At 44.3% G+C, this 25,274-nt stretch overlaps 1 protein-coding gene across 1 annotated transcript in view; it reads left to right on the forward strand.

Moving 5' to 3' along the window:
- OBSCN (obscurin, cytoskeletal calmodulin and titin-interacting RhoGEF) overlaps nt 1-20,744 on the forward strand; it is a 145,866-nt gene extending 125,122 nt beyond the window's left edge. The window contains exons 102-107 of the mRNA XM_045999690.1: nt 167-406; nt 669-892; nt 1,036-1,111; nt 1,360-1,509; nt 1,625-1,937; nt 20,716-20,744. Coding sequence (XP_045855646.1) covers nt 167-406; nt 669-892; nt 1,036-1,111; nt 1,360-1,509; nt 1,625-1,802 — 868 coding nt within the window. The 3' untranslated portion in view covers nt 1,803-1,937; nt 20,716-20,744. The remainder of the gene's footprint in view (nt 1-166; nt 407-668; nt 893-1,035; nt 1,112-1,359; nt 1,510-1,624; nt 1,938-20,715) is intronic.
- The last annotated feature ends 4,530 nt before the right edge of the window (nt 20,745-25,274 follow it).

A 25,274-nucleotide genomic window follows, 5' to 3' on the forward strand; every position in this document is an offset into this window, starting at 1 on the left:
TCCCCGCCCCCACCCCAGCCCCCCTCCCCCCTCCTCACATCCACACAAGCTTGGAGCAGAGCATCTGCGCCCCCCTCCCAAAGGCTCGCTGGGTTGGCTCTTCTGACCCCGGGAAGGAGGGCGCGTAGGGAGTCTTCACAAGCCCGGCTGGGGCTTCCTCTCCCAGGGGCCGCTTCAGCGTGGTGCGGCAGTGCCGGGAGAAGGCCAGCGGACGCGCGCTGGCCGCGAAGATCGTCCCCTACCGCCCCGAGGAGAGGACTGCCGTGCTGCGCGAATACGAAGCCCTCAAGAGCCTGCGTCACCCGCACCTGGCCCAGCTACACGCCGCCTACCTCAGCCCCCGGCACCTGGTTCTCATCTTGGAGCTGTGCTCGGGACCCGAGCTGCTGCCCTGCCTGGCGCAGAGGTGAGGCCCGGCCTGGAGGCGGGGCCCGGCCTGGAGGCGGGGCCCGGGCGGGGCGGTACACGCGCCCTGGCGAGTAGGGGCTCACGGTGCGGACGGGCTCACACCTCCCCGCCCACCTCCCAGCCCCGCCTCCACCGGTCAGCCCGGGTCTGGGAGCTAAGCAGGGGCGGAAAGCGCCCCTCCCCAGCCCACAGAAAGGGCCAGTATCCCCGCCCTCCCTCTGCCGTGGACGGAGCCGAGCCCCCTCCCCGTGCGCCCCCAGGGCCTGCTACTCGGAATCGGAGGTGAAGGACTACCTGTGGCAGATGCTGAGCGCCGCCCAGTACCTGCACTCCCAGCGCATTCTGCATTTGGACCTCAGGTCCGAGAACATGATCGTCACCGAGTACAACTTACTCAAGATCGTCGACCTGGGCAACGCCCAAAGCCTCGCCCAGGAGAGGGTCCAGCCCTCCGAGAGGTTCAAGGACTACGTGGAGACCATGGGTGCGCAGGGAGCAGACGCCAACCTGACCTGGGTGGGGGGAAGGGTGGGCCCGGAGGAAGCCCGCCCCCCGTCCTGGCTGCCTCCCTATTGCACCGCACACACCCAGCCTCTCCCCTGTGCGCTCTCTTGTGTCCGCCCCCAGCTCCTGAGCTCCTGGAGGGTCAGAGTGCCGTCCCGCAGACGGACATCTGGGCCATAGGCGTGACAGCCTTCATCATGTGAGTCCCCCAAGCGCAGGGGCGGGAGACTGGGGATCCATCCCGGGTGCCCCCGGAGCCCCCGTGGGGCTACCGTCCGAGGGAACCGTCGAACTTCCGTCCGACCTCAGATTTCGTGTCTTCCCATACATGTGAGGATGATCTCAGATCCCCGTGCTGCCCCATCCATCAGGGTGACCCCAGAGTCCCCGGTGGCCCCGCACGCCCAGCCGAGGGTGACCTGAGTCCCCTGACCCCCGCGCGCGTAGGTTGAGCGCAGAGTACCCTGTGAGCAGTGAAGGGACACGTGACCTGCAGAAAAGCCTTCGCAAGGGGCTAGTCCGTCTGAGTCGCTGCTATGCGGGGCTGTCCGGCGGCGCCGTGGCTTTTCTCCGGAGCGCTTTGTGCGTTCACCCGTGGTAAGGCAGTCCAACCCCCTCCATCTGTCCTGGCCTGCCTGTCCCGCTTGGTGCCTCCCTTCCCCAACCGGCCCCAGCTCCGAGGGCAAGGCCGACACCTTTGCCCTCCCTCCAGGGGCCGGCCGTGCGCGTCCAGCTGCTTGCAGTGCCCGTGGCTAACGGAGGAGGGCCCTGCAGGCTCCCAGCCCGCAGCCGTGACCTTCCCAACCGCGCGCCTGCGCGCCTTCGTGCGCGAGCGAGAGAAGAGGCGGGCGCTGCTGTACAAGAAACACAACCTAGCCCAGGTTCACTGAGTACCCGGCCTGGCAGAGAGGATGTGTGTGTGTGTAGGGAGGAGGTGGGAGGTCGCGCTGCCGGGCTTCACCCCCTAGTCTTCCCTCTAGGACTTGCTGTATACACACCGACACACCAATAAAAAGCAGAACCGGGTGGTGTTATCTGCTTGTTTGTTTTGTTCGGGGAAGGAGGTGAGGGCCCTGCCACCTCTCCTGGGGTTACCTGGATGCTCGGAGGTGCATCGGCCTGGGCCCCATGGTCACCTCCCTGGCCTGGTGTGGCCTCCAGGACCGGCCATGGCAGCCCTGCCTCTGTCTGAGGCAGAAAGGAGCATGGCGAGTGACCAGCCAGGCCACCTGGAGAGAGGCAGGGGTGGACTCCTGTACGGAAAGGCGGTAGAAGCTGAGGAAGGATCCTGAACCCCAGCTCCTCCAGCCCCCGCCTCCCTCCAGCTTCTGCTAGATGATCTGCCTACTCTCACAAAGGAAATCTCATTTGGAAAGAATTTGTCCTTCCGACATTGCATGAACACTCGCTGCCTTGTTTCATCTCTACTGGTTCTATTAAGTCTAGTTTCCATTAGAAATGGCCTTCTGCCAGTAGACGCTTCTGGGACACAAGCACTATGTCCAGGCACCCTCTCTGAGGCCTCTGGGAGGGTCCCTCCCCAGTTCTGTGGCTCTGATGATGCTTGTTGGGACGCCCGGTGACTAAAGCTCTGGTCTTAGCCCTCCTGGGTTGCATCGGAGACTGCTGCTTCCTCTCCATGGTGCGTTCACCAGCCCCAGCTGGCCAAGTGCACATGGAGCCTGGCTCTGCATGGGGACCCAGGTGAGACGGCGCAACCTGGCCTTTGAGGCCGCATTTCTTTTCAATATTTTGAGAGAGAGTGTGAGAGTGAGAGAGAGCGTGAGAGGGAAGAGGGAGAAGCAGACTCCTGCTGAGCAGACAGCCCGGTGCAGGGATGGGGGGCAGACCCCTCCACTGAGTAGAGGAGATCATTCCAGCTGTCCTCTGGCCTCCTGTGACACTCAGGTATCACACAACAGGGCAGAAAGGCCAGGTGCCTACTGGTCTTCTGTGACACCCTCCCAGCAGGGATAGGTTTGGGGTAGCTCATTTCCACCTGGCGAGGGCCAGCGTCTGGGATAGTCAAGTTTTCTGTGCTTGGCATGGAGCCTGCTTAAGGTTCTCTCCCTCTCCCTCTGCCCCTTCCTACCCTCTTTTTTTTTTTTTTTTTTTTTTTGAGTCTGGTGTCTTACTGACTGGGCCAGCTAGCTAGCCACTCCTACCTTATTAATTGAATTTTGCATTTTAATAACCATGGACAGAAATGTAGATATGTTCCAGTACTCCTCCTGTAACCCTCCTTTCCTCTAGTTGTTGCTTCTCATCTGTGTTTTGTTTCATGTTCCCTAACTGGCATGTTTCCTATTATATTGTTTATCTCGGGAAAAAAAATGTGACCCTTTTCATCTAAAAGCATTTCGTGACTCCTCCTACTTTCTTATTTCCTGGGTAGGTGCCTTAGTTACTCAGGCTCCCACAGCAAAATATCACAGATGGGTGGCTCAAACCATGACATCTGTTTCCCACCGTTCTGGAGGCTGGATGTCAGCATGACCGGGTTCTGGCGAGTTCTGACTTCTTGGCTCACAGACGGCTGCCTTCCTGTTGACCCATGCGAGGTGGAGACAGCTAGACTCTGGTCTCTTCCTCCTCCTATATGGACATTAATCCTACGGGGTGCCTCATGATCTCACGTCAGCCTCATCACCTCCTATGGGCCCCCTCCTAACACCATCACAGTGGGGTCAGGGTTTCCTCGTATGCGTCTGGAGGGTGGAAGGCAAACATTCAGTCCAGAACAGAAGAATTCATCACGTTACCCCTGTGGATTTCGGTGTGTGTCTTGGGAATCCCTCTGCATGTCCACCTTGCTGTAGAGGGTGCTGGGAAGGACACACCTGGGTCTGGTAAAAGCTGTCCCAAAGCCACAGTCTTGCTGGTTCTTTTTTTTTTGTTTTTCCTGATTGGTTCTTTCCACGGAAGAAAAAAAAATTAAGATTGTATTTTTTTGAGAGAGAAAGTGAGAGAGCATGAGTGGGAGAGAGGGAGAAGCAGGCTCCCCATGGAGCAGGGAGCCCAATGCAGGGCTCGACCCCAGGACTCTGGGATCATGACCTGAGCTGAAGGCTTAACTGATGGAGCCCCCCAGGTGCTCCTCCACAGAGAAAAATTTCTTTCTTCTTATACCTAAATCATTTTCTTCCCCTCTTACTTATATACTTAACATTTTCATGCCATACCTGAGCCAAGATGCATGTTTTTTGTGCCCTGGACTTTACCTGTGCCTGAATTCTAGATGGGCAGATCTCCAGATACTCATTTTTATTTTGCTAAAAATAAGAGGCCCCAGGGGCGCCTGGGTGGCTCAGTGGGTTAAGCCGCTGCCTTCGGCTCAGGTCATGATCTCAGGGTCCTGGGATCAAGTCCCGCATCCGGCTCTCTGCTCAGCAGGGGGCCTGCTTCCCTCTCTCTCTCTGCCTGCCTCTCTGCCTACTTGTGATCTCTTTCTGTCAAGTAAATAAATAAAATCTTTAAAAAAAAATAAAAAATAAGGGGCCCCAAAAGCAATGCCTATGTTAAGCCCCAGGTCCCCAAACCCAGACATGTTCATGACAGTTTCAGCTCTTCCAGAAATGGAATCTTACACTAATTGGTCAGGAATTAGCTGCTCAGCCCTGGTGAGGAAATTGGCCTGGCAGACCCCTGCCATCCCCTCCCTGCAGGATAGTGACCTTATAAATAACTAGCCGCTTTTCCCTGTGTGACTCCCTTCTGCCTACAGAAGTCTTTCATTTGGTACAGCACCTTGGCATGACTTTTAATCTGCTAGATTGGGGGCTGCCTGAATCAATGTTTGCCCAAACACATTCCAAAACTTTTTTATTTGCCTCTGTTTAACAATCAACAGTTCAATGACCAACCATATATTTGTATATACGTGTGTTGATTGGATTACAAGATATATTGATGAATAGATATTCAATTGCAATCTGTGTCAATTTATGCCTATATCTGTATCGATTTATCTATCCACAGTATTTCTACTGTGTCCGTCTGTGTCTATATGTATACCGACATATACATCGATCTTAATTCTGTAGCAATATGTATATATACACAAGCCTTGTCCTTGTGGCAGCCAGCCCCACCTAGGGGCTGCCCTGGATCACCTCATCAAGATCATGCAGACAAAATATGTATGTATAATATACATATTGATTGAAACGAAGTATCTGGCCTCCAATGCTGAGAGCCATTCCAGGCAATGGAGACACAGCTGTGAGAAAACCTACCCCAAACCAACCTCAGAGTGATTGTGTTTCTGTCTTCCGGCATGTTGGGTTTGACCTCCTGTCCCTGGAAGGTTCTGGGCTTGGACAGGAGTAGGCTGAGACCTGGCTAGACTGCAGAGGTAGGTTTGGGAGGATGTTCTGATGTATCCTGGGCCTGAATGGGAGTGCTGGGCACCTCTCACGCATGGGGGGCAAGTGTGCCCGGCTGTGACTCAGCCATCCCCCTGACATTGAAGGGAGAAGCGGGGTGAGAAGGCTGAGTTTTGGCCCAGCGGAGAGGGCTCAGTGCCACCTGGAAAGTCACCCCGGGGCACGCATGGTAAACATAGCTGATCTCTGTCCTGGGCACAGTTTCAAAGCCCTTGAAATTCCCCAAGTGATAGGAGCCTCTGTGGGTTGCTAATTAGGTGACCCTGCTGGCCCTACACAGCTCAGGATGGGGACTGTTTCTCTAAAAAGATCAGGCGTGGTGAGGAGAAGGTTGAAACCTTGACCTCTGAGCCCAGACATCCTGGGAGGGGAGGAGCTGTAGACAAAGAAATCACATGACCAGTGAGTTACAAAATTGCTGTGTAATTTGGTCTGAAGTAATGCCCCGGGTATTGGGTATCGGTGGTTGCTCCACTCAAGTGCCGCGTGGAGGGATGATGGCCTGAGGGAGCAGACACCCACCGAGGGAACAGTGAGCCTCCCCAGGGTCTGAACCTGAGGGTTCTCCGAGACTGTGGCGTTCGATGCAGAGAGGATGGGCCTGATCTGGATTCCTGTGTGCAGACACACACTGCCAAGAGCCAGTGCAATCCAGCTGGGCACCAATGCATGGAAATGATGATACATGATAGCAAATCACAGCCTTGTACGATTTGGTGTCACAGTGAACAAATTACTCATGCAAATGTGATACATTATAACTTCGCACAGAGGAGGCAGAAAATGACGGAAATCAAAGGCAAAATAGATGTGTTGGAAATCCAAGTAGGAGATTTTCATACTCTGTGTTTAGAAACAGCTAGCAACTGGGAAGTTTTAGAATACATCCTTAATAATTTCTGCATTAAATAGGAACACCAAAATGATAGTTAATTTTAAAGAGCATCTTGGGTGCTTGGGTGGCTCAGTTGCTTAAGCAACTGCCTTTGGCTTAGGTCATGATCTCAGGAATAGGTCCTGGGATCAAGCCTCACATTGGGCTTGCTGCTCAGCAGGGAGCCTGCTTCTCTCTCTCCCTCTGTAGCTCCCCCTGCGTGTGCTTTCTCTGGTCTCAAATAAAGAAACAAATAAAAATAGAGGCATCTTGAGGAGGAGGCGTGGAGGCTGGCAGCCAAGGATGTTCTTTTCTTCCCCGACCCTAGGAGCTGTCAGGTGAACACTGCAGAAAATTATTCATTCTGGTTATATTCTTTGCTAAAACGGGCATGGAACTGCTGTAGAACGTAGAACGCCAAATACAGCTTTAGGTGCTCTTTTGCCCACAGTATACAAACTATTGTTATCTCATGGTAGCTTCGAAACAATCAGTGCCCAGAATACAGACCCCTAGGGTTTCTCCCACGACTGTGTGTTCTGCAGCTGGGGTTCACGTGCCTTTTGCACAAGTCCCCCGATGCTCTGGTGTACTTGGGTCTCCTGGCCCCTTGGACTTGACTGACAGTTATAACAGCTCACTAGTTAGATGATAGATAGATAATAGAGATCAACTGATAGACCAGATAGGTAGATTGGTAAATACATATAGACTGATAGATCAATAAATAGGCAGATAGATAGGTACATATGATAGGTGATAGATAGATAGATGGATAAGATAGATGGATGAGATAGGTAGATAGATAAATGACAGGTAGGTATTGGAGAGTATAGGTAGATTACAGATAGATAGATTAGACCAATGAATCAGTAGACAAGATAGATTGGATCAATCAATAGGTTAGATTGATCAGTTGATCTGTCAGTAGATAGTCTGCAAACTCCTGATTCAGAAAACTGAGACCCTGAAACAAGTTACAGCAGGCATGCTTTTTCACAGCAGAATTCCTAAGGAAGTCAGGGGATCCCAGGGCAAAATCAAAACCAGAGGGCACCAAGGCTGAATGTGGCATCTGGACACCTATTTCAATCATGGTCATGGTTCAGGGCAGGCAGGTAGGTGAGCAGACAGAGACCTCCCACTGAAATGGAGACACTCAGTTTTACCCTATGTGCATAGGACTGGGCAGCCAAGAACCAAGACCAGGCAAATAGGAGTGCAGACTATATGATGGGGAAAAGACAGTTTCTTCAATGGATTGTGTTGGGAAAACTGGACAGCAACATGCCAAAGAGAGAAACTGGACTTCTTTCTCACACCATGCACAAAAATAAACTCCAGGTGGATCAAAGATCTAAACATGAGATGTAAAACCATAAAAATCCTGGAAGAAAACACAAGCAGTAATTTCTTTGACATAAGCCATGGAAACATTTCTCTAGATATGTCTTGTAAGGCAAAGGAAACAAAATAAAAATAAACTATTAGGACTATGTCAAAGTAGAAAGCTATTGCACAATGAAGGAGATGGTCAACACAATGAAAATGCTACCTAGTAAAGGTATTTGCAAATGACATATCCAAGAAGGAATTAATATCCCAAATATATAAAGAAGTTATAAAACTCAACACTGAAAAGCAAATAGTCCATTCAAAAATGGTCAGAGGACCTGAATAGACGTTTCTCCAAAGAAGACATCCATGTGGCCAAAAGACACATGAAAAGATCTCAACATCACTCATCATCAGGGAAATGCAAATCAAAACTATAATGTACTACCACCTCACACCTGTCAGAATGGGTGGAATTGGGGTGGCTCATTTGGTAAAACACCTGCCCCTGGCTCAGGTCATAATCTCAGGGTCCTGAGATCGAGCCCCATGTTGGGTCCCCTGCTCAATGGGGAGCCTGCTTCTCTTGCTCCCTCTGCCTTTCCCCCTGCTATTGCTCTCCCAGTTAAATAAATAAATAAATAAATAAATAAATAAATAAATAAAGACAAGAAATAGGGGTGCCTGGGTGGCTCAGTGGGTTAAGCCTCTGCCTTTGGCTCAGGTCATGATCCAAGGGTCCTGGGATCTAGCCGCATACCGGGCTCTCCGCTCAGCAGGGAGCCTGCTTATCCCCTCTCTCTCTACCTGCCTCTCTGCCTGCTTGTCATCTCTGTCTGTCAAATAAATAAATAAAATCTTTAAAAATAAATAAATAAATAAATAAGACAAGAAATATGAAGTCTTTTTAAAAATTTTATGTTTTTTATTTTGTTTATTTATTTTTCTTCTACTTTTTTTTTTTTTTTTGAGTGTGGTTAGAATTTTCTTTACCGAAGTGTTAAATTAGATGCTTATTTATTAATTTTCAGCTTATCTTTTCTTTTTCTTTAGCTTTTCTTCTTTTTGTATTTTTATTCCTTTTCAGCATAACAGAATTCACTGTTTATGCACCACACTCAGAGCTCCATACAATATGTGCCCTCCATAATACCCACCATCTGGCTCCTCCAATCTCTCATCCCCGGCCCCTTCAAAACCCTCAGATTGTTTCTCAGAGTCCACAGTCTCTCATGGTTCACCTCCCCTTCCAATTTCCCTCAACTCCCTTCTCCTCTCCATCCCCCCATGGCCTCCATGTTCTTTGTTATGCTCCACAAATAAGTGAAACCATATGATATTTCACTCTCTCTGCTTGACTTATTTCACTCAGCATAATCTCTTCCAGTCCCATCCATGTTACTACAAAAGTTGGGTATTCATCTTTTCTGATGGAGGCATAATACTCCATCGTGTATATGGACCACATCTTCCTTATCCATTCCTCTGTTGAAGGGCATCTTGGTTCTTTCCACAGTTTGGCGACCGTAGCCATTGCTGCAATAAACATTGGGGTACAGATGGCCCTTCTTTTCACTACATCTGTATCTTTGGGGTAAATACCCAGCAGTGCAATTGCAGGGTCATAGGGAAGCTCTATTCTTAATATCTTTAGGAATCTCCACACTGTTCTCCAAAATGGCTACATCAACTTGCATTCCCACCAACAGTGTAAGCGGGTTCCCCTTTCTCCACATCCTCGCCAACACACGTTGTTTCCTGTCTTGCTAATTTTGGCCATTCTAACTGGTGTAAGGTGGTATCTCAATGTGGTTTTAATTTGAATCTCCCTGATGGCTAGTGATGATGAACATTTTTACATGTGTCTGTTACCCATTTGTTTGTCTTCGTTGGAGAAGTGTCTGTTCATGTCTTCTGCCCATTTTTTGACATGATTATCTGTTTTGTGTGTGTTGAGTTTGAGAAATTCTTTATAGATCCTTGATATCAACCTTTTGTCTGTACTGTCATTTGTGAATATCTTCTCCCATTCTGTGGGTTGCCTCTTTGTTTTGTTGACTGTTTCCTTTGCTGTGCAGAAGCTTTTGATCTTGATAAAGTCCCAAAAGTTCATTTTCACTTTTGTTTCCTTTGCCTTTGGAGACATATCTTGAAAGAAGTTGCTGTGGCCAATGTCAAAGAGGTTACTGCCTATGTTCTCCTCTAGGATTTTGATAGGTTCCTGCCTCACGTTGAGGTCTTTTATCCATTTCAAGTTTATCTTTGTGTATGGGGTAAGAGAATGGTCAAGTTTCATTCTTCTACATATCGCTGTCCAGTTTTCCCAGCACCATTTATTGAAGAGACTGGCTTTTTTCATTGCATATTTTTTCCTGTTTTGTTGAAGATTATTTGACCATAGAGTTGAGGGTCCATATCTGGGCTCTCTACTCTGTTCCACTGGTCTATGTGTCTGTTTTTATGCCAGTACCATGCTGTCTTGGTGATCACAGCTTTGTAGTCAAGCTTGAAATCGGGTAACGTGATGCCGCCAGTTTTGTTTTTCGTTCTCAACATTTCCTTAGCAATTCGGGGTCTCTTCTGATTCCATACAAATTTTAGGATAATTTGCTCCAGCTCTTTTAAAAATACCAGTGGAATTTTGATCGTAATGGCATTAAAAGTGTAGATTGCTCTAGGCAGCATAGACATTTTAACAATGTTTATTCTTCCAATCCAAGAGCATGGAACGGTCTTCCATCTTTTTGTGTCTTCTTCAATTTCTTTCATGAGTGTTCTGTAGTTCCTCGAGTACAGGTCCTTTACCTCTTTGGTTAGGTTTATTCCCAGGTATCTTATGGTTCTTGGTGCTATAGTAAATGGAATCGATTCTCTAATTTCCCTTTCTGTATTTTCATTGTATAAGTATTTCAGTGTATAAGAAAGCCACTGATTTCTGTACATTGACTTTGTATCCTGCCACATTACTGAATTGCTGTATGAGTTCTAGTAGTTTGGGGGTGGAGTCTTTTGGGTTTTCCATATAAAGTATCATGTCATCTGCGAAGAGAGAGAGTTTGACTTCTTCATTGCCAATTTGCATACCTTTTATAAGAAATAAGACGTCTTGATGAGGATATGGGGGAAAGGAACTCTCCCACACTGTTGTTGGGAATGCAAATTGGTGCAGCCACTGTGGAAAACAGTATGGAAACAGTACTCAAAAAGTTAAGAGTAGAATTACTGTATAATCCATACACCCATTACTGGGTATTTACCCAAAGAAAACAAAAACACTGATCTGATCCCAAAAGGTATGCACACCCTTTGTTTATTGCAGATTATTTACAATAGCCAAGTTATGGAAGCAAGCCAGGTGTTCAACTACTGATGAAAGGGTAAAGAATATGTGGTCCAAAATTAGAAACTACATTGAGACAAATGAAAACACAATATTCCAGAACATATGGGATTCAGCAAAAGCAGTGCTAAGAGGGAGATTTATAGTGGTAAATACCTACAAAAAAATCAGATAAAAATCCAACTCTATGCCTTAAGGAACTAGAAAAAGAATGAATTAATTCAAAGTTAACAGAAGAAAGATAACATTCGAGGAAAATTAATTGAACAATAGAAAACTGTAGAAAAATCATTGAAACTGAGTTTTTTGCTCAGTGGATTAAGCCGCTGCCTTCGGCTCAGGTCATGATCTCAGGGTCCTGGGATCGAGCCCCGCATCGGGCTCTCTGCTCCGCAGGGAGCCTGCTTCCTCCTCTCTCTCTGCCTGCCTCTCTGCCTACTTGTGATCTCTCTCTCTGTCAATTAAATAAATAAAATCTTTAAAAAAAAAAAAAAAAAAAAAAAGTCAACAAAATTGACAAAGTAGATAAGTTAGAATAACTGAGAAAAAGGGAGAAGATTCAAATAACAGAAATGAGAAAAGAAAAACATTACAATTGATACAACAAGAATAAAAATGATCAGAAGAGCCGATTGTGAACAATGGATGACAATAAACTGGATAATCCTGAAGAAATGTGTAAATTCTTACAACTATAAAACCTAGCAAGATTGAATCATTTAGAAGTAAAAATTCTGAGCACATCTCTAACTCATAAAGATATTTAGCCAGGAACGTACCCAACAACAAAAAAAGCTAGGACCAAATGGCTTCAGTGTAGGATCATCAAACGTTTAAAGAAGATTTAAGGAGGAGGGACAAGATGGCAGAGATGTAGGAGACCCTGTCCAACTGGGCCCCTGAATGGAGCTAAATATCTACCAGAACACTCTGAACACCCACGAAATCAGCCTGAGATGTAAGACTATACACTTCTCGATCTCTACAGGGGCAGGAGATCCTCAGGGGAGAGGTACAGTGGAGTGAGAGCACTCAGAGTGTTATCAGAGGGGATATCAGAAGGGGGAGGGAACCACCAGAAGTGACCTATTGGAAAGTAATACCCCAGTACAAAAGTGTTCTGTGCTCGAGGACCAGCATTAACTTGTAGACTGGTTAAAAGCACTCAAAAAGAACAAAAGAGCTTATGGGGCAACTGATGGAAATGGGTGGTCATGGGCACAGGCCTAAGCCCATGGACCCAGGACGGTCACCGCCAGGGACCAGCTGTGCCAGAGAGAGTGCGGCAGAGCTTCGAGTTTCTGGTCCCTAAATCCCTGGCTGCTGCTTGCACCACTGCCCGACTGGGCGCACTGCCACCTGCGCTTGAGTCTTACATGAGTGCCAGCGGCGCTTTTTAGTATGCTGGCCTCCTGCCACTGCCCAAGGGTCTGGATGCTCCCAGCCCACACCTGGGAGGACCCACCTGATCTCTGGTTGGGATCCCTCTGTCCACAGCCAACTGCGACCTGGTGTCTGAGTGCACCTGGTGTCTGCTGTACCCCAGACAGCAGTCCCAGCAAGAGGACTCACTGGAAGTGGGCTCCCTGGACAAATATCGCTCACGGTTTTAGTGGCACAGGGGTGCAGAGACAAGCAGGTGCCTTGTACTACCAGTGAGATGGTGGCTGGGGGCACTGGTGAGCAGAGTTTGCAGAGGGGGACTCTGTTCTGGACCACCCAGAGGGGAGCAGACTGAGGTTTCTCTCTGAGACAGAGGTCTGGGTGCAGACAGTTTGTTTTCCACTAAATCTCCAAAAAGCCACAAAAAGCCAACAAAGAACAAAAATCACCAGAGAACTAAAGGCTAAAAAATGGGTTTCCGCAGAGCCCAGCCCCTTGATAACCTGCAGGGCAACTCAACCCAAGCAAGATTGATAGAACAGTGTAGTAGCCAACCCCCGACCCCGATCCCAGAAGACAAGCCAAGAGAATGAGAGGACAACCACCACAGGGTCCCATATAAGTGTAAAATCCCAACATCAGGGGAAAACAATATATTAAGCTCCTGGTATTGCCCTAAAACCTGTATATTTCATAGGTACAACTTTTTAAAAAAATTCATTCTCACAATTCCTGTTCTTTTAATCTTTTTAACCTACCTACTATTACAACTAGAGGTTTAATACAACATATTCCATAGTAACTTTTTAACTTGAACTTTTTTCAGACATATACCTGTTTTTCTTTTTTCTATTCTATTTTCTTTTTTTTTTAAGATTTTATTTATTTACTTGACAGACAGAGATCACAAGTAGGCAGGGAGGAAGGCAGAGAGAGAGAGAGGAGGAAGCAGGCTCTCCGCAGAGGAGAGAGCCCGATGCGGGGCTCGATCCCAGGACCCTGGGATCATGACCTGAGCCGAAGGCAGAGGCTTTAACCCACTGAGCCACCCAGGCGCCCCATCTATTCTATTTTCTAAATATACATATAGATATAAGCTTCAAGGTAATCCTCCTTCCCTAATCAACACTCCCCCATATATATAAACCACTTTTAATCACCCTTTGTCTCTGGAAAGTTGAGTCCTTTAACAAAGATATCAAATACTCCCAGAAAGAATCAAAATAACTTCCCTGCCCACACTGAGGATTTTTTCTTTCTTTTTGGTGGTGAATTCCAATGGCTCCGAAGTGTTCCAGGGCACACCTTGTATAGTAGAATCATTCTACTATACACACCCTCATTCTACTGTATTTTACTATACATTCTACTATACACACCCTCAACCACCTCTCACCAAAATGACTAGGAGGAGGAACACCAAACAGAAGAAAAATTCAGAGACTGTGCCCTCTCCATCAGAACTATTGGATATGGACATAAACAGTATGTTGGAAAGGGAATTCAGGGTAACAATTATCCAGGCAATGGCTACGTTGGAGAAAACCGTTAGTAACAACATAGAATCTCTAAGGGCAGAAGTGAGAGCCATCGGGACAGAAGTTAAAAATGCTATCAGTGAGATCTAATCTAATCTAAATACTCTAGGGAATTTAGGTAACTAAATACTAGGGTAACTGAGGCAGAAGATAGAATTAGTGGCCTAGAGGACAAACAGAGAAAAAGGATCAGGAGGAGGCCTGGAACAGCTTAGAAGCCATGAAAACAGAATTAGGGAAATAAATGACACCATGAACCATTCCAATGTCAGAATTACTGGGCTCCTTGAGGGTGAGAAAAAAGAGAGAAGACTAGAAGATATAGTTGAATAAATACTGGATGAAAATTTTGCCAGTCTGGGAAATGGAACAAGCGTTCATGTCCTAGAGGCAGAAAGAACACCCTCCAAGACCAACAAACCTAGAAAGACCTCAAAGCACTTGATTGTGAATCATAATTTTAGACAAGAGCTCTTGAGAGAGCTCTTCCCTATCCCTAGATAGGGGGAAGAGATTCCTTATGTACAGAGGAAGGACCATCAGAATAATGTCAGACCTGTCCACAGAAACCTGGCAATCCAGAAAGGGCTGGCAAGACATATTCAGGGAACTAAATGAGAATAACATGCAGCCAAGAATACTTTATCGAGCAAGGTTGACATTCAAAATGATAAAGAGATAAAGATCTTTCAAGACTGGCAAAGTTTAAAAGAGCATGTGACCACCAAGCTGGCACTAGAAGAAATATTAAGGGAGGTTCTATAAAAGAAGAAAGAACCCAAGAGTGACATAGAACAGAAATTTACAGAGACAATCTATAGAAACAAGGACTTCACAGGCAACATGTCAATAAAAACTTATCTTTCAATTAAAGAACTCTCAGTGTGAATGGCCTAAATGCTCCCATAAAACCACACAGGGTACAGACTAGATAAAACAATAGGACCTGTCCATATGCTGTCTACAAGGGACACATTTGGAACCTAAAGATACATCCGGACTGAGAGTGAAGGGATGGAGAGCCATCTTTCATGCCAATGGGCCTCAAAAGAAAACTGGGGTAGTGATTCTCATATCAGATAAATTAGATTTTAAAGATTTTTTTTTATTTATTTGACAGAGAGAGATCACAAGTAGGCAGAGAGGCAGGCAGAGAGAGTGAGAGGGAAGCAGGCTCCCTGCTGAGCAGAGAGCACAGAACCTGATGCAGGGCTCAATCCCAGGACCCTGAGATCATGACCCGAGCCGAAGGCAGCGGCTTAAACCACTGAGCCACCCAGGCGGCCCAATAAATTAGATTTTAAACTAAATACTGTAGTCAGAGATACAGAAGGACACTACATAATTCTTAAAGGGACTATCCACCAAGAAGATCTAACAATTGTAAATATTTATGCTCCCAATATGGGAGCAGCTGACTACATAAAACAACTCTTTATCAAGATAAAGAGTCATATTGATATGACTACATTAATAGTAGGGGATCTTAATACACTACTCTCAATAATAGACAGATAATCCAAGCAGAAAATCAATAAAGAAACAAGAGTATTGAATGACACATTGGACCAGATGGACCTCACACACATATACAGAACATTCCACCCTAAAACAACAGAATACTCATTATTCTCAAGTACACATGGAACCTTCTCCAGAATAGACCACATACTGGGTCACAAAGCAGGACTCAACCAATACCAAAAGACTGAGATTATTCCCTACATACTCTTAGACCAAAATGCTTTGAAACTGAAGTCACCCACAAGAGTTTGGAAGGAATATCAAACACTTGGAAGCTAAAGACCACCCTACTTAAGAATGACTGCATCAACCAGGACATCAAAAAAGAACTCGAACAATTCATGGAAACCAATGAGAATGGAGACTCATTGGTCCAAAACCTATGGGATATGCCAAGGCGGTCCTAAGGGGGAAATACACAGCCACCCAAGCCCCCCCCCCCCAAAATTGAAAAATCCAGAATACGCCAGCATTCTTTACACCTTAAAGAACTGAAAAAAGAACAAAAAATTAAGATGTGATGTAGAGCACATCAATGAAACTAGAAGCTGGTTTTTGAAAGAATCAACAAGATCGATAAACCACGAGCTAAACCAATCCAAAAGAAAAGAGAGAGGGCCCAAATTAATAAAATTATGACTGAAAGGGGAGAGATCACAACTAACACCAAGGAAATAAAAACAATCATCAGAAATTATTATCAACAGTTATATGCCAATAAGTTAAGCAACCTAGAAGAAATGGATATATTCCTGGAAAACTATAAACTTGCAAGAATAAGTCAGGAAGAAATTGACAACCAGAGTAGACCAAAATCTAGTAACAAGATTGAAGCAGTGACCAAAAGCCTCCCCAAAATCAAGAGCCCAGAACTCGATGCATCCCTGGGGAGTTCTACCAAACATTCAAAGAAGAAATAAAGAAATAATACCTATTCTCCTGAAGCTGTTTCAAAGGAGAGAAACAGAAGGAAAACTTCCAGACTCTTTCTATGAAGCCAGCATTACCCTGATCCCCAAACCAGGCACAGACCCCATCAAAAAGGAGAATTTCAGACCAATATCCGTGATGAATATGGATGCAAAGATTCTCAACTGGATTCTAGCTAATAGGATCCAACAGTACATTATGTACTGTACTTTTTAATGTACCAACAGTACATTGAAAAGATTATCCACCCTGACCAGGTGTGATTTACCCATGGGATGCAGGGGTGGTTCAACATTCACAAATCAATCAATGTGATAGAACAAGTCAATAAGAGAAGAAAGAAGAACCACATGGTCCTCTCAAATGATGCTGGAAAAGGACTTGACAAGATACAGCATCTGTTCCTGATTAAACGATTCAAAGTATAGGGATAGAGGGAATATTCCTCAACTTCATAAAATCTATCTATGAAAAAGCCACAGCGAATATCGTTCCCAATGAGGAAAAGCTGACAGCCTTCTCTTTGAAATCAGGAACACAACAAGGATGCTCACTCACGCCACTGTTGTTCAACATAATACTAGAAGTCCTAGCAAGAGCAATCAGAAAACAAAAAGAAGGGGCACCTGGGTGGCTCAGTGGGTTAAAGCCTCTGCCTTCAGCTCAGGTCATGATCCCAGGGTCCTGGGATCGAGCCCCATATCGGGCTCTCTGCTCAGCAAGGAGCCTGCTTCTCCCTTTCTCTCTCTCTCTGCCTGCCTCTTTGCCTGCTTGTGATCTCAGTCTGTCAAATAAATAAATAAAATCTTTAAAAAAAAAAGAAAACAAAAAGAAATAAAAAGTATTCAAATTGGCAAAGAAGAACTCAAATTCTCTCTCTTTGCAGATGACATGATACTTTATATAGAAAACCCAAAAGACTCCACCCCCAAACTACCAGAACTCATATAGCAACTCAGTAAGGTGGGAGAATACAAAACCAATGCACAGAAATCAGTGGCTTTCTTATACACTGACAATGAAAATATAGAAAGGGAAATTAGAGAATCGATTCCATTTACTATAGCACCAAGAACCATAAGATACCTGGGAATAAACCTAACCAAAGAGGTAAAGGATCTGTACTCGAGGAACTACAGAACACTCATGAAAGAAATTGAAGAGGACACAAAAAGATGGAAGACCGTTCCATGCTCTTGGATTGGAAGAATAAACATTGTTAAAATGTCTATACTGCCTAGAGCAATCTATACTTTTAATGCCATTCCGATCAAAATTCCACTAGCATTTTTCAAAGAGCTGAAGCAAACAATCCTAAAATTTGTATGGAACCAGAAGAGACCCCAAATTGCTAAGGAAATGTTGAAAAAGAAAAACAAAACTGGGGGCATCACGTTTCCTGATTTCAAGCTTTACTACAAAGCTGTGATCACCAAGACAGCATGGTACTGGCATAAAAACAGACACATAGACCAGTGGAACAGAGTAGAGAGCCCAGATATGGACCCTCAACTCTATGGTCAAATAATCTTTGACAAAACAGGAAAAAATATCCAGTGGAAAAAAGCCAGTCTCTTCAATAAATGGTGCTGGGAAAACTGGACAGCGATATGTAGAAGAATGAAACTTGACCATTCTCTTACCCCATACACAAAGATAAACTCAAAATGGATAAAAGACCTCAACGTGAGACAGGAATCTCTCAGAATCCTAGAGGAGAACATAGGCAGTAACCTCTTCGATATCAGCCACAGCAACTTCTTTCAAGATATGTGTCCAAAGGCCAAGGAAACAAAAGCGAAAATGAACTTTTGGCACTTCATCAAGATCAAAAGCTTCTGCACAGCAAAGGAAACAGTCAACAAAACATAGAGGCAACCCATGGAATGGGAGAAGATATTTGCAAATGACAGTACAGACAAAAGGTTGATATCCAGGATCTATAAAGAACTTCTCAAACTCAACACACACAAAACAGATAATCATATCAAAAAATAGGCAGAAGATATGAACAGACACTTCTCCAATGAAGACATACAAATGGCTATCAGATACATGAAAAAATGTTCATCACCACTAGCCATCAGGGAGATTCAAATTAAAACCACATTGAGATACCACCTGACACCAGTTAGAATGGCCAAAGTAACAAGACACAAAACAATGTGTACTGGAGAGGATGTGGAGAAAGGGGAACCCTCTCACACTGTTGGTGGGAATGCAAGTTGGTGCAGCCACTTTGGAAAACAGTGTGGAGACTCCTTAAGAAATTAAAAATAGAGCTTCCCTATGACCCAGCAATTGCACTAATGGGTATTTACTCCAAAGATACAGATGCAGTGAAAAGAAGAGCCATCTGTACCCCAATGTTTATAGCAGCAATGACCACGGTCACCAAACTGTGGAAAGAGCCAAGATGCCCTTCAACAGATGAATGGATAAAGAAGATATGGTCCATAAATACTATGGAGCTTTATGCCTCCATCAGAAAGTATGAATACCCAACTTTTCTACCAACATGGATGGAACTGGAGGAGACTATGTTGAGTGAAATAACTCAGGTAGAGAGAGTCAATTATCATATGGTTTCACTTACTTGTGGAGCATAAGGAATAACATGGAGGATATTAGGTGAAGGAGAGGAGAAGTGAGTTGGGGGAAATCAGAAGAAGAGATGAACCATGAGAGACTGTGGATTTTGAGATACAGTCTGAGGGTTTTGGAGGGGAGGGGAGTTGGGGGTTGGGGGAACCTGGTAGTGGGTATTAAGGAGGGTATGTATTTCATGGAGCAATAAACAATGAATCCTGGAACACTGAGAAAATAAAATTAAGGTACAAAAATAAAGATTTTACCCAAACTCTCTCAAAATATTCCAAAACATTAAAGATGAGATAACCCTCTTAAAGTCATTTTATGAGGCCAACATGACCATATTACCAAACCTAGACAAAGACACGACACGAAAGGGAAACTATAGGTCAATATCCTTTATGAATGTTGATGCAGAAATCCTCAATGATATATGAGGAAACATAATCCAGCAACACATTAAAAGGGTTATACACCATGACTAAATTGGATTTATACCCATAGGACAAGGATGGTTCAAAATATGAAAATTTAAAATTGGCTCAAAAAGAACAAAATATTTAGGAATAAAGTTATCCAGGTAGGTGAAAGACTTGTGTTCTCTAAAAACTGCAATACATTGCTGAAAGTAATGAAAGAAAACCCAAATAAATGGAAAGACATTCTATGATCATGGATTGGAAGATTGAGTACTGTTAAAAATGTCAGTTTTATCCCCAAATGATCTATAGATCCAAGGCTATTCAATGCCTCTTAAAGATAACATTTCTGTTTTGCAGAAGGAGATAAAGAAATCTTAAAATTCATGTGGAACCTCAAAGGACTCCAAGTAGGCAAGAGAAAGAAAAACAAAGCTGGTGGGCTCCAAGTTCCTGATTTCAAAATATACCACAAAGCTAGAGGAATCAAAGGGTGTGGCATGTTGGCATGAAGGCAGACACTGACCAAAGGTCCAGGGTAGAGAGCCCAGACATATGCTCTTGCATAGATGGCCAAAGAACCCTTGAGAAGGGTGCCAAGGCTAGTCAATGGGAAAGTATTTTCTGTTGAACAAATGGTCCCGAGAAAGCAGATATCCACATGCATAAGAATGAAGTCAGACTATTCCTTATACCATATACAGAAAATAACACGAAATGGATCAAAGACCTAAACTCTGTAACTCTCCATGACAATGATTTCTTGGGTATGCCATGAAAAGCACAGGCAAGAAAAACAAAAATCGACAAATGGGATTATGTCCAAATTTAAAACTTCCACACATTAGAAGAAATAAGCAACAAAATGACAAGACAACCTAAGGAATGGGGTAAAATATTTGCAAGCCATATATCTAATGAGGGGTTAATATTGGGATTGCATGAAGTACTCCAAAAGTTACCCAAAAGAGTAAGTAATCCTATTTTAAAAGTGGACAAAGGACTTGAAGAGACATCTCTCCAAAGAAGATATACAGAAGGTCGACAAGCATATAAAAGGGAGCTAAGCATTATTATTTTTTTTTTTAATTTTTTATTTATTTGCGAGAGAGACAGAGTGAGAGAGCATGAGAGGGGAGGTCAGAGGGAGAAGCAGACTCCCCATGGAGCTGGGAGCCTGATGTGGGACTCGATCCCAGGACTCTGGGATCATGACCTGAGCTGAAGGCAGTCGCTCAACCAACTGAGCCACCCAGGTGCCCGGGAGCTAAGCATTATTAATCTCCAGGTCAAGTCAAAACTACAACGAGGTATCACCTCACACTAATGGGGATGGCAGTGTTGAAGCAATCACCACCCGGAAAAGAACAAGTCTTGGCAAGGCTGTGGAGAAAGGAGAACTTCTGTGCGTGGTTTATGGGAACCTGAAATGGCCCAGTTCTAATGTCAAACAATATGGAGTTTCCTTAAAAATTAAAACTAGAGGGGCGCCTGGGTGGCTCAGTGGGTTAAAGCCTCTGCCTTCGGCTCAGGTCATGATCCCAGGGTCCTGGGATCTAGCCCCGCATTGGGCTCTCTGCTTGGCTGGGAGCCTGCTTCCTCCTCTCTCTCTCTCTGCCTGCCTCTCTGCCTACTTGCCTACTTGTAATCTCTATCTGTCAAATAAATAAATCTTTAAAAAAAATTAAAACTAGAATTACTGTATGATTTAGCAATTCCACCTCTGGGTATGTGTCCCAAAGATTGAAAATGGATCTCAAAGGGATATTTGCCCAACTATGTTCACTGTATTACTTACAATAGCCAAGAGGTAGAGAAAACCTGGATGGCAATGGGAACGTGAATGGATAAAGCAAATGTGGTCTGTACATAGGGATGGAATACTATTCAGCCACAGAAGAGAAGGAAATCTTGACACCTGCTACTACATGTATGAGCCTTGAGGACATTATCCTAGGTGAAATAAGTCAGACACAAAAAGATAAATACTGCATGAATCTACCTCTCTGTGCTACCCAAAGTAGTCAAACTCTTAGAAACAAGAAACTGAATGGTAGCTACCAGCAGCATAAGGGACAGGGAATAGAAAGTTGTTCAATGGGTATAGAATTTCAATCTCACCAGAAAAAAAAAAGTCTCTTGTGTATATAATTAATACTACCACACTGTCCACCTAAAAAGGTTAAGAAGGTCAATTTTGTTATACATTTTTAGTCCTATTAAAAAAACATTGGTAGGTGTGATTTCAGTTATATGTAGAATTAAAGAAACAAAACCAAAGAGCAAAGGGGAAAACAAAAGAGAGAGAAAGGGGCAAACCAAGAAGCAGACTCTTAGCTATAGGGAACACACTGATGGTTACCAGTGGGGAGGGGGTGGGGGATGTGTGAAATAGGTGCTGGGGTATAAGGAATGCTCTTGCAAAGAGCACAGGACATTGCACAGAAGTACAATATCGAATCACTATATATTGTGCACCTGAAACTAAAATTACATTGTATGTTAACTAAGTGGAATTTAAATACCCCCCCAAAAGATCAGTAGGCATCTCAATACAAAAATAACATGATTTAAAAGTATGGTAACAATGATCCATATAGACCCATATAGATGAAAATGATCAAAATAGAGACCATTAGTAAGAAGGTAGAAATTAAAACAGGAAACAGATACCATCCTTCCAAAATGAAGATGAAATAATGATATTCCTGGATATACAAACACTGAGAGAATTTGTTTTGAGCTGACTTGTTTTACAGGGAATCCTAAAGGACATTGTTTAGGCTGAAGGAAATTTACCCCAAAGAAACTCAAATCTACATGAAGAAATGAAAAGCACAGTGAAAATAATTATATAGGTAGATATAAGACAACATCAATAAAATCTGCTCTTAACTGATTTAGAAAACAACCACATAAAACTGTAATTATAAAATCCTACTGTTGGAGGCCAGGGCACCTGGGTTGCTCAGCCAGTTAAGCATCTGCCTTTAGCTCAGGTCATGAGCTTGGGGGCCTGGGATCAAGCCCCACAACAGGGTCCCTGCTCATCAAGGAGTCTGCTTCTCCCTCTCCCTTGGCTTGTGTTCTTTCTTGCTTGCTCACTCTCTCTCTCAAAAAAATAAATAAAATCTTAAAAAAAAATTAGTGCTTGGATGATAATAAATATTTAGCATATATAACAATAAAAGCATACAGAATGGGGTGGGGGGGATGGAGCTATACTGGAGGGAGAAATTGACACAAGACAGTGTTGTTAATCTAGAGGAAGAAATAAAATGATAAATATGTGGGTTAATGTAAAATTCTCTTTGAAAATGTTTCTCTTTTTTTCTCTTACCTTCTTTAAAATACCTAAGATTATATAAAGCAATAATGATAACATTACATCATTAGACCTAAACATATAGGCACATCTATCTATCATTTATCAATCTATCCATCGTCTCTCTCTCTCTCTCTTTTTCATTGTCTTTCTATCTACACACACAAGGGAGAGTGAATGGACTTATAATGAATAAAAAATTCCACATTTTTCTGGAATTGTGATAAATTAAGATGCATATTGTAGAGGGAGGAGTCAAGATGGCGGAGAAGTAGCAGCCTGAGACTACATCAGGTAGCAGGAGATCAGCTCGATAGCTTATCTAAACATTGCAAACACCTACAAATCCAACGGGAGATCGAAGAGAAGAACAGCAATTCTAGAAACAGAAAACCAACCACTTTTGGAAAGGTAGGATTGGCGGAGAAGTGAATCTAAAATGATGGGAAGATAGACCACGGGGGAGGGGCCGGCTCCCAGCAAGCGGCAGAGCAACGGAGCACAAAATCAGGACTTTTAAAAGTCTGTTCCACTGAGGGACATTGCTCCAGAGGCTAAACCGGGGTGAAGCCCACGCGGGGTCAGCGTGGCCCCAGGTCCCGCAGGGTCACAGAAGGATGGGGGTGTCGGAGTGTCGGAGAGCTCGCAGGTATTAGAACGGAGAAGCCAGCTGCAGAGACAGAGCCGAGGACTGAACTCTCAGCTCGGGGTTACCTTGAACTGGTCGCGGGCTGGGTGAGCTTGGAGCACTGCTAGAGACTGGGGATATGGGAGTGATTGGGTGCTGTCCTCTGGGGGCGCACTGAGGAGTGGGGCCCCAGGCTCTCGGCTCCTCCGGGCCGGAGACGGGGAGGCCGCCATTTTCATTCCCGTCCTCCGGAACTCTACGGAAAGCGTTCAGGGAACAGAAGCTCCCAAAAGCGAACCCGAGCCGATTACTTAGTCCGGCCGCCGGTAAGGGCGGTGCAATCCCGCCTCGGGCAAAGACACTTGAGAGTCACTACAACAGGCCTCTCCCCCAGAAGATCAACAAAATATCCAGCCAGGACGAAGTTCATCTATCAAGGAGAAAGCAGATTCAATTCCTAAGACAGCAGAGCAATTCCAGAGGAGGAGAAAGCAAAGCACGGAACTCATGGCTTTCTCCCCATGATTCTTTAGTCTTGTGGCTACTTCAATTTTTTTTTCTTTTTTCAATTTTTTTTCTTTTTTCTTCTTCTGCTATATTTTTTAAAAACTTTTACCCTTTTCTTTTTTAACGTTTTTTGACTAGTTTATCTAAATATATATATTTTTTCTTTCTTTTTTATATTTTTTCTTTGTTTTATTTTTTAAATTTTTTTCTTTTTTTTTCTGAACCTCTTTTTATACCCTTTCTCCCCCCCACAATTTGGGGTCTCTTCTCATTTGGTTACAGCGCATTTTTCTGGGATCTTTGCCACCCTTTTAGTAGTTTATTTGCTCCTTCATATCCTCTTATCTGGACAAAATGACAAGGCGGAAAAAATCACCACAAACAAAAGAACAAGAGACAGTACCGAAGGCTAGGGACCTAATCAACACAGACATTGGTAATATGTCAGATCAAGAGTTCAGAATGACGATTCTGAACATTCTAGCCGGGCTTGAAAAAGGCATGGAAGATATTAGAGAAACCCTCTCTGGAGATATTAAAGCCCTTTCTGGAGAAATTAAAGAACTAAAATCTAACCAAGTTGAAATCAAAAAAGCTATTAATGAGGTGCAATCAAAAATGGAGGCTCTCACTGTTAGGATCAATGAGGCAGAAGAAAGAATTAGTGATATAGAAGACCAAATGACAGAGAATAAAGAAGCCGAACAAAAGAGGGACAAACAGCTACTGGACCATGAGGGGAGAATTCGAGAGATAAGTGACACCATAAGACGAAACAACATTAGAATAATTGGGATTCCAGAAGAAGAAGAAACAGAGAGGGGAGCAGAAGGTCTATTGGAGAGAATTACTGGAGAGAATTTCCCTAATATGGCAAAGGGAACAAGCATCAAAATCCAGGAGATGCAGAGAACCCCCCTCAAAGTCAACAAGAATAGGTCCACACCCCGTCACCTAATAGTAAAATTGACAAGTCTTAGTGAAAAAGAGAAAATCCTGAAAGCAGCCAGAGAAAAGAAATCTGTAACATACAATGGTAAAAATATTAGGTTGGCAGCAGACTTATCCACAGAGACCTGGCAGGCCAGGAAGAGCTGGCATGATATATTCAGAGCACTAAATGAGAAAACCATGCAGCCAAGAATACTCTATCCAGCTAGGCTATCATTGAAAATAGAAGGAGAGATAAAAAGCTTCCAGGACAAACAAAAACTGAAAGAATTTGCAAACACCAAACCAGCTCTGCAGGAAATATTGAAAGGGGTCCTCTAAGTGAAGAGAGAGCCTAAAGGTAGTAGATCAGAAAGGTACAGAGACAATATACAGTAACAGTCACCTTATAGACTAATAATGGCACTAAATTCATATCTCTCAATAGTTACCCTGAATGTTAATGGGCTAAATGCCCCAATCAAAAGACACAGGGTATCAGAATGGATAAAAAAACAAAACTCATCTATATGTTGCCTACAAGAAACTCATTTTAGACGCAAAGACACCTCCAGATTTAAAGTGAGGGGGTGGAAAACAAGTTACCATGCTAATGGGCATCAGAAGAAAGCTGGGGTGGCAATCCTTATAT

This window comes from Meles meles, chromosome 3 (assembly GCF_922984935.1).
Source record: "Meles meles chromosome 3, mMelMel3.1 paternal haplotype, whole genome shotgun sequence".
NCBI classification, from domain to species: domain Eukaryota; kingdom Metazoa; phylum Chordata; class Mammalia; order Carnivora; family Mustelidae; genus Meles; species Meles meles.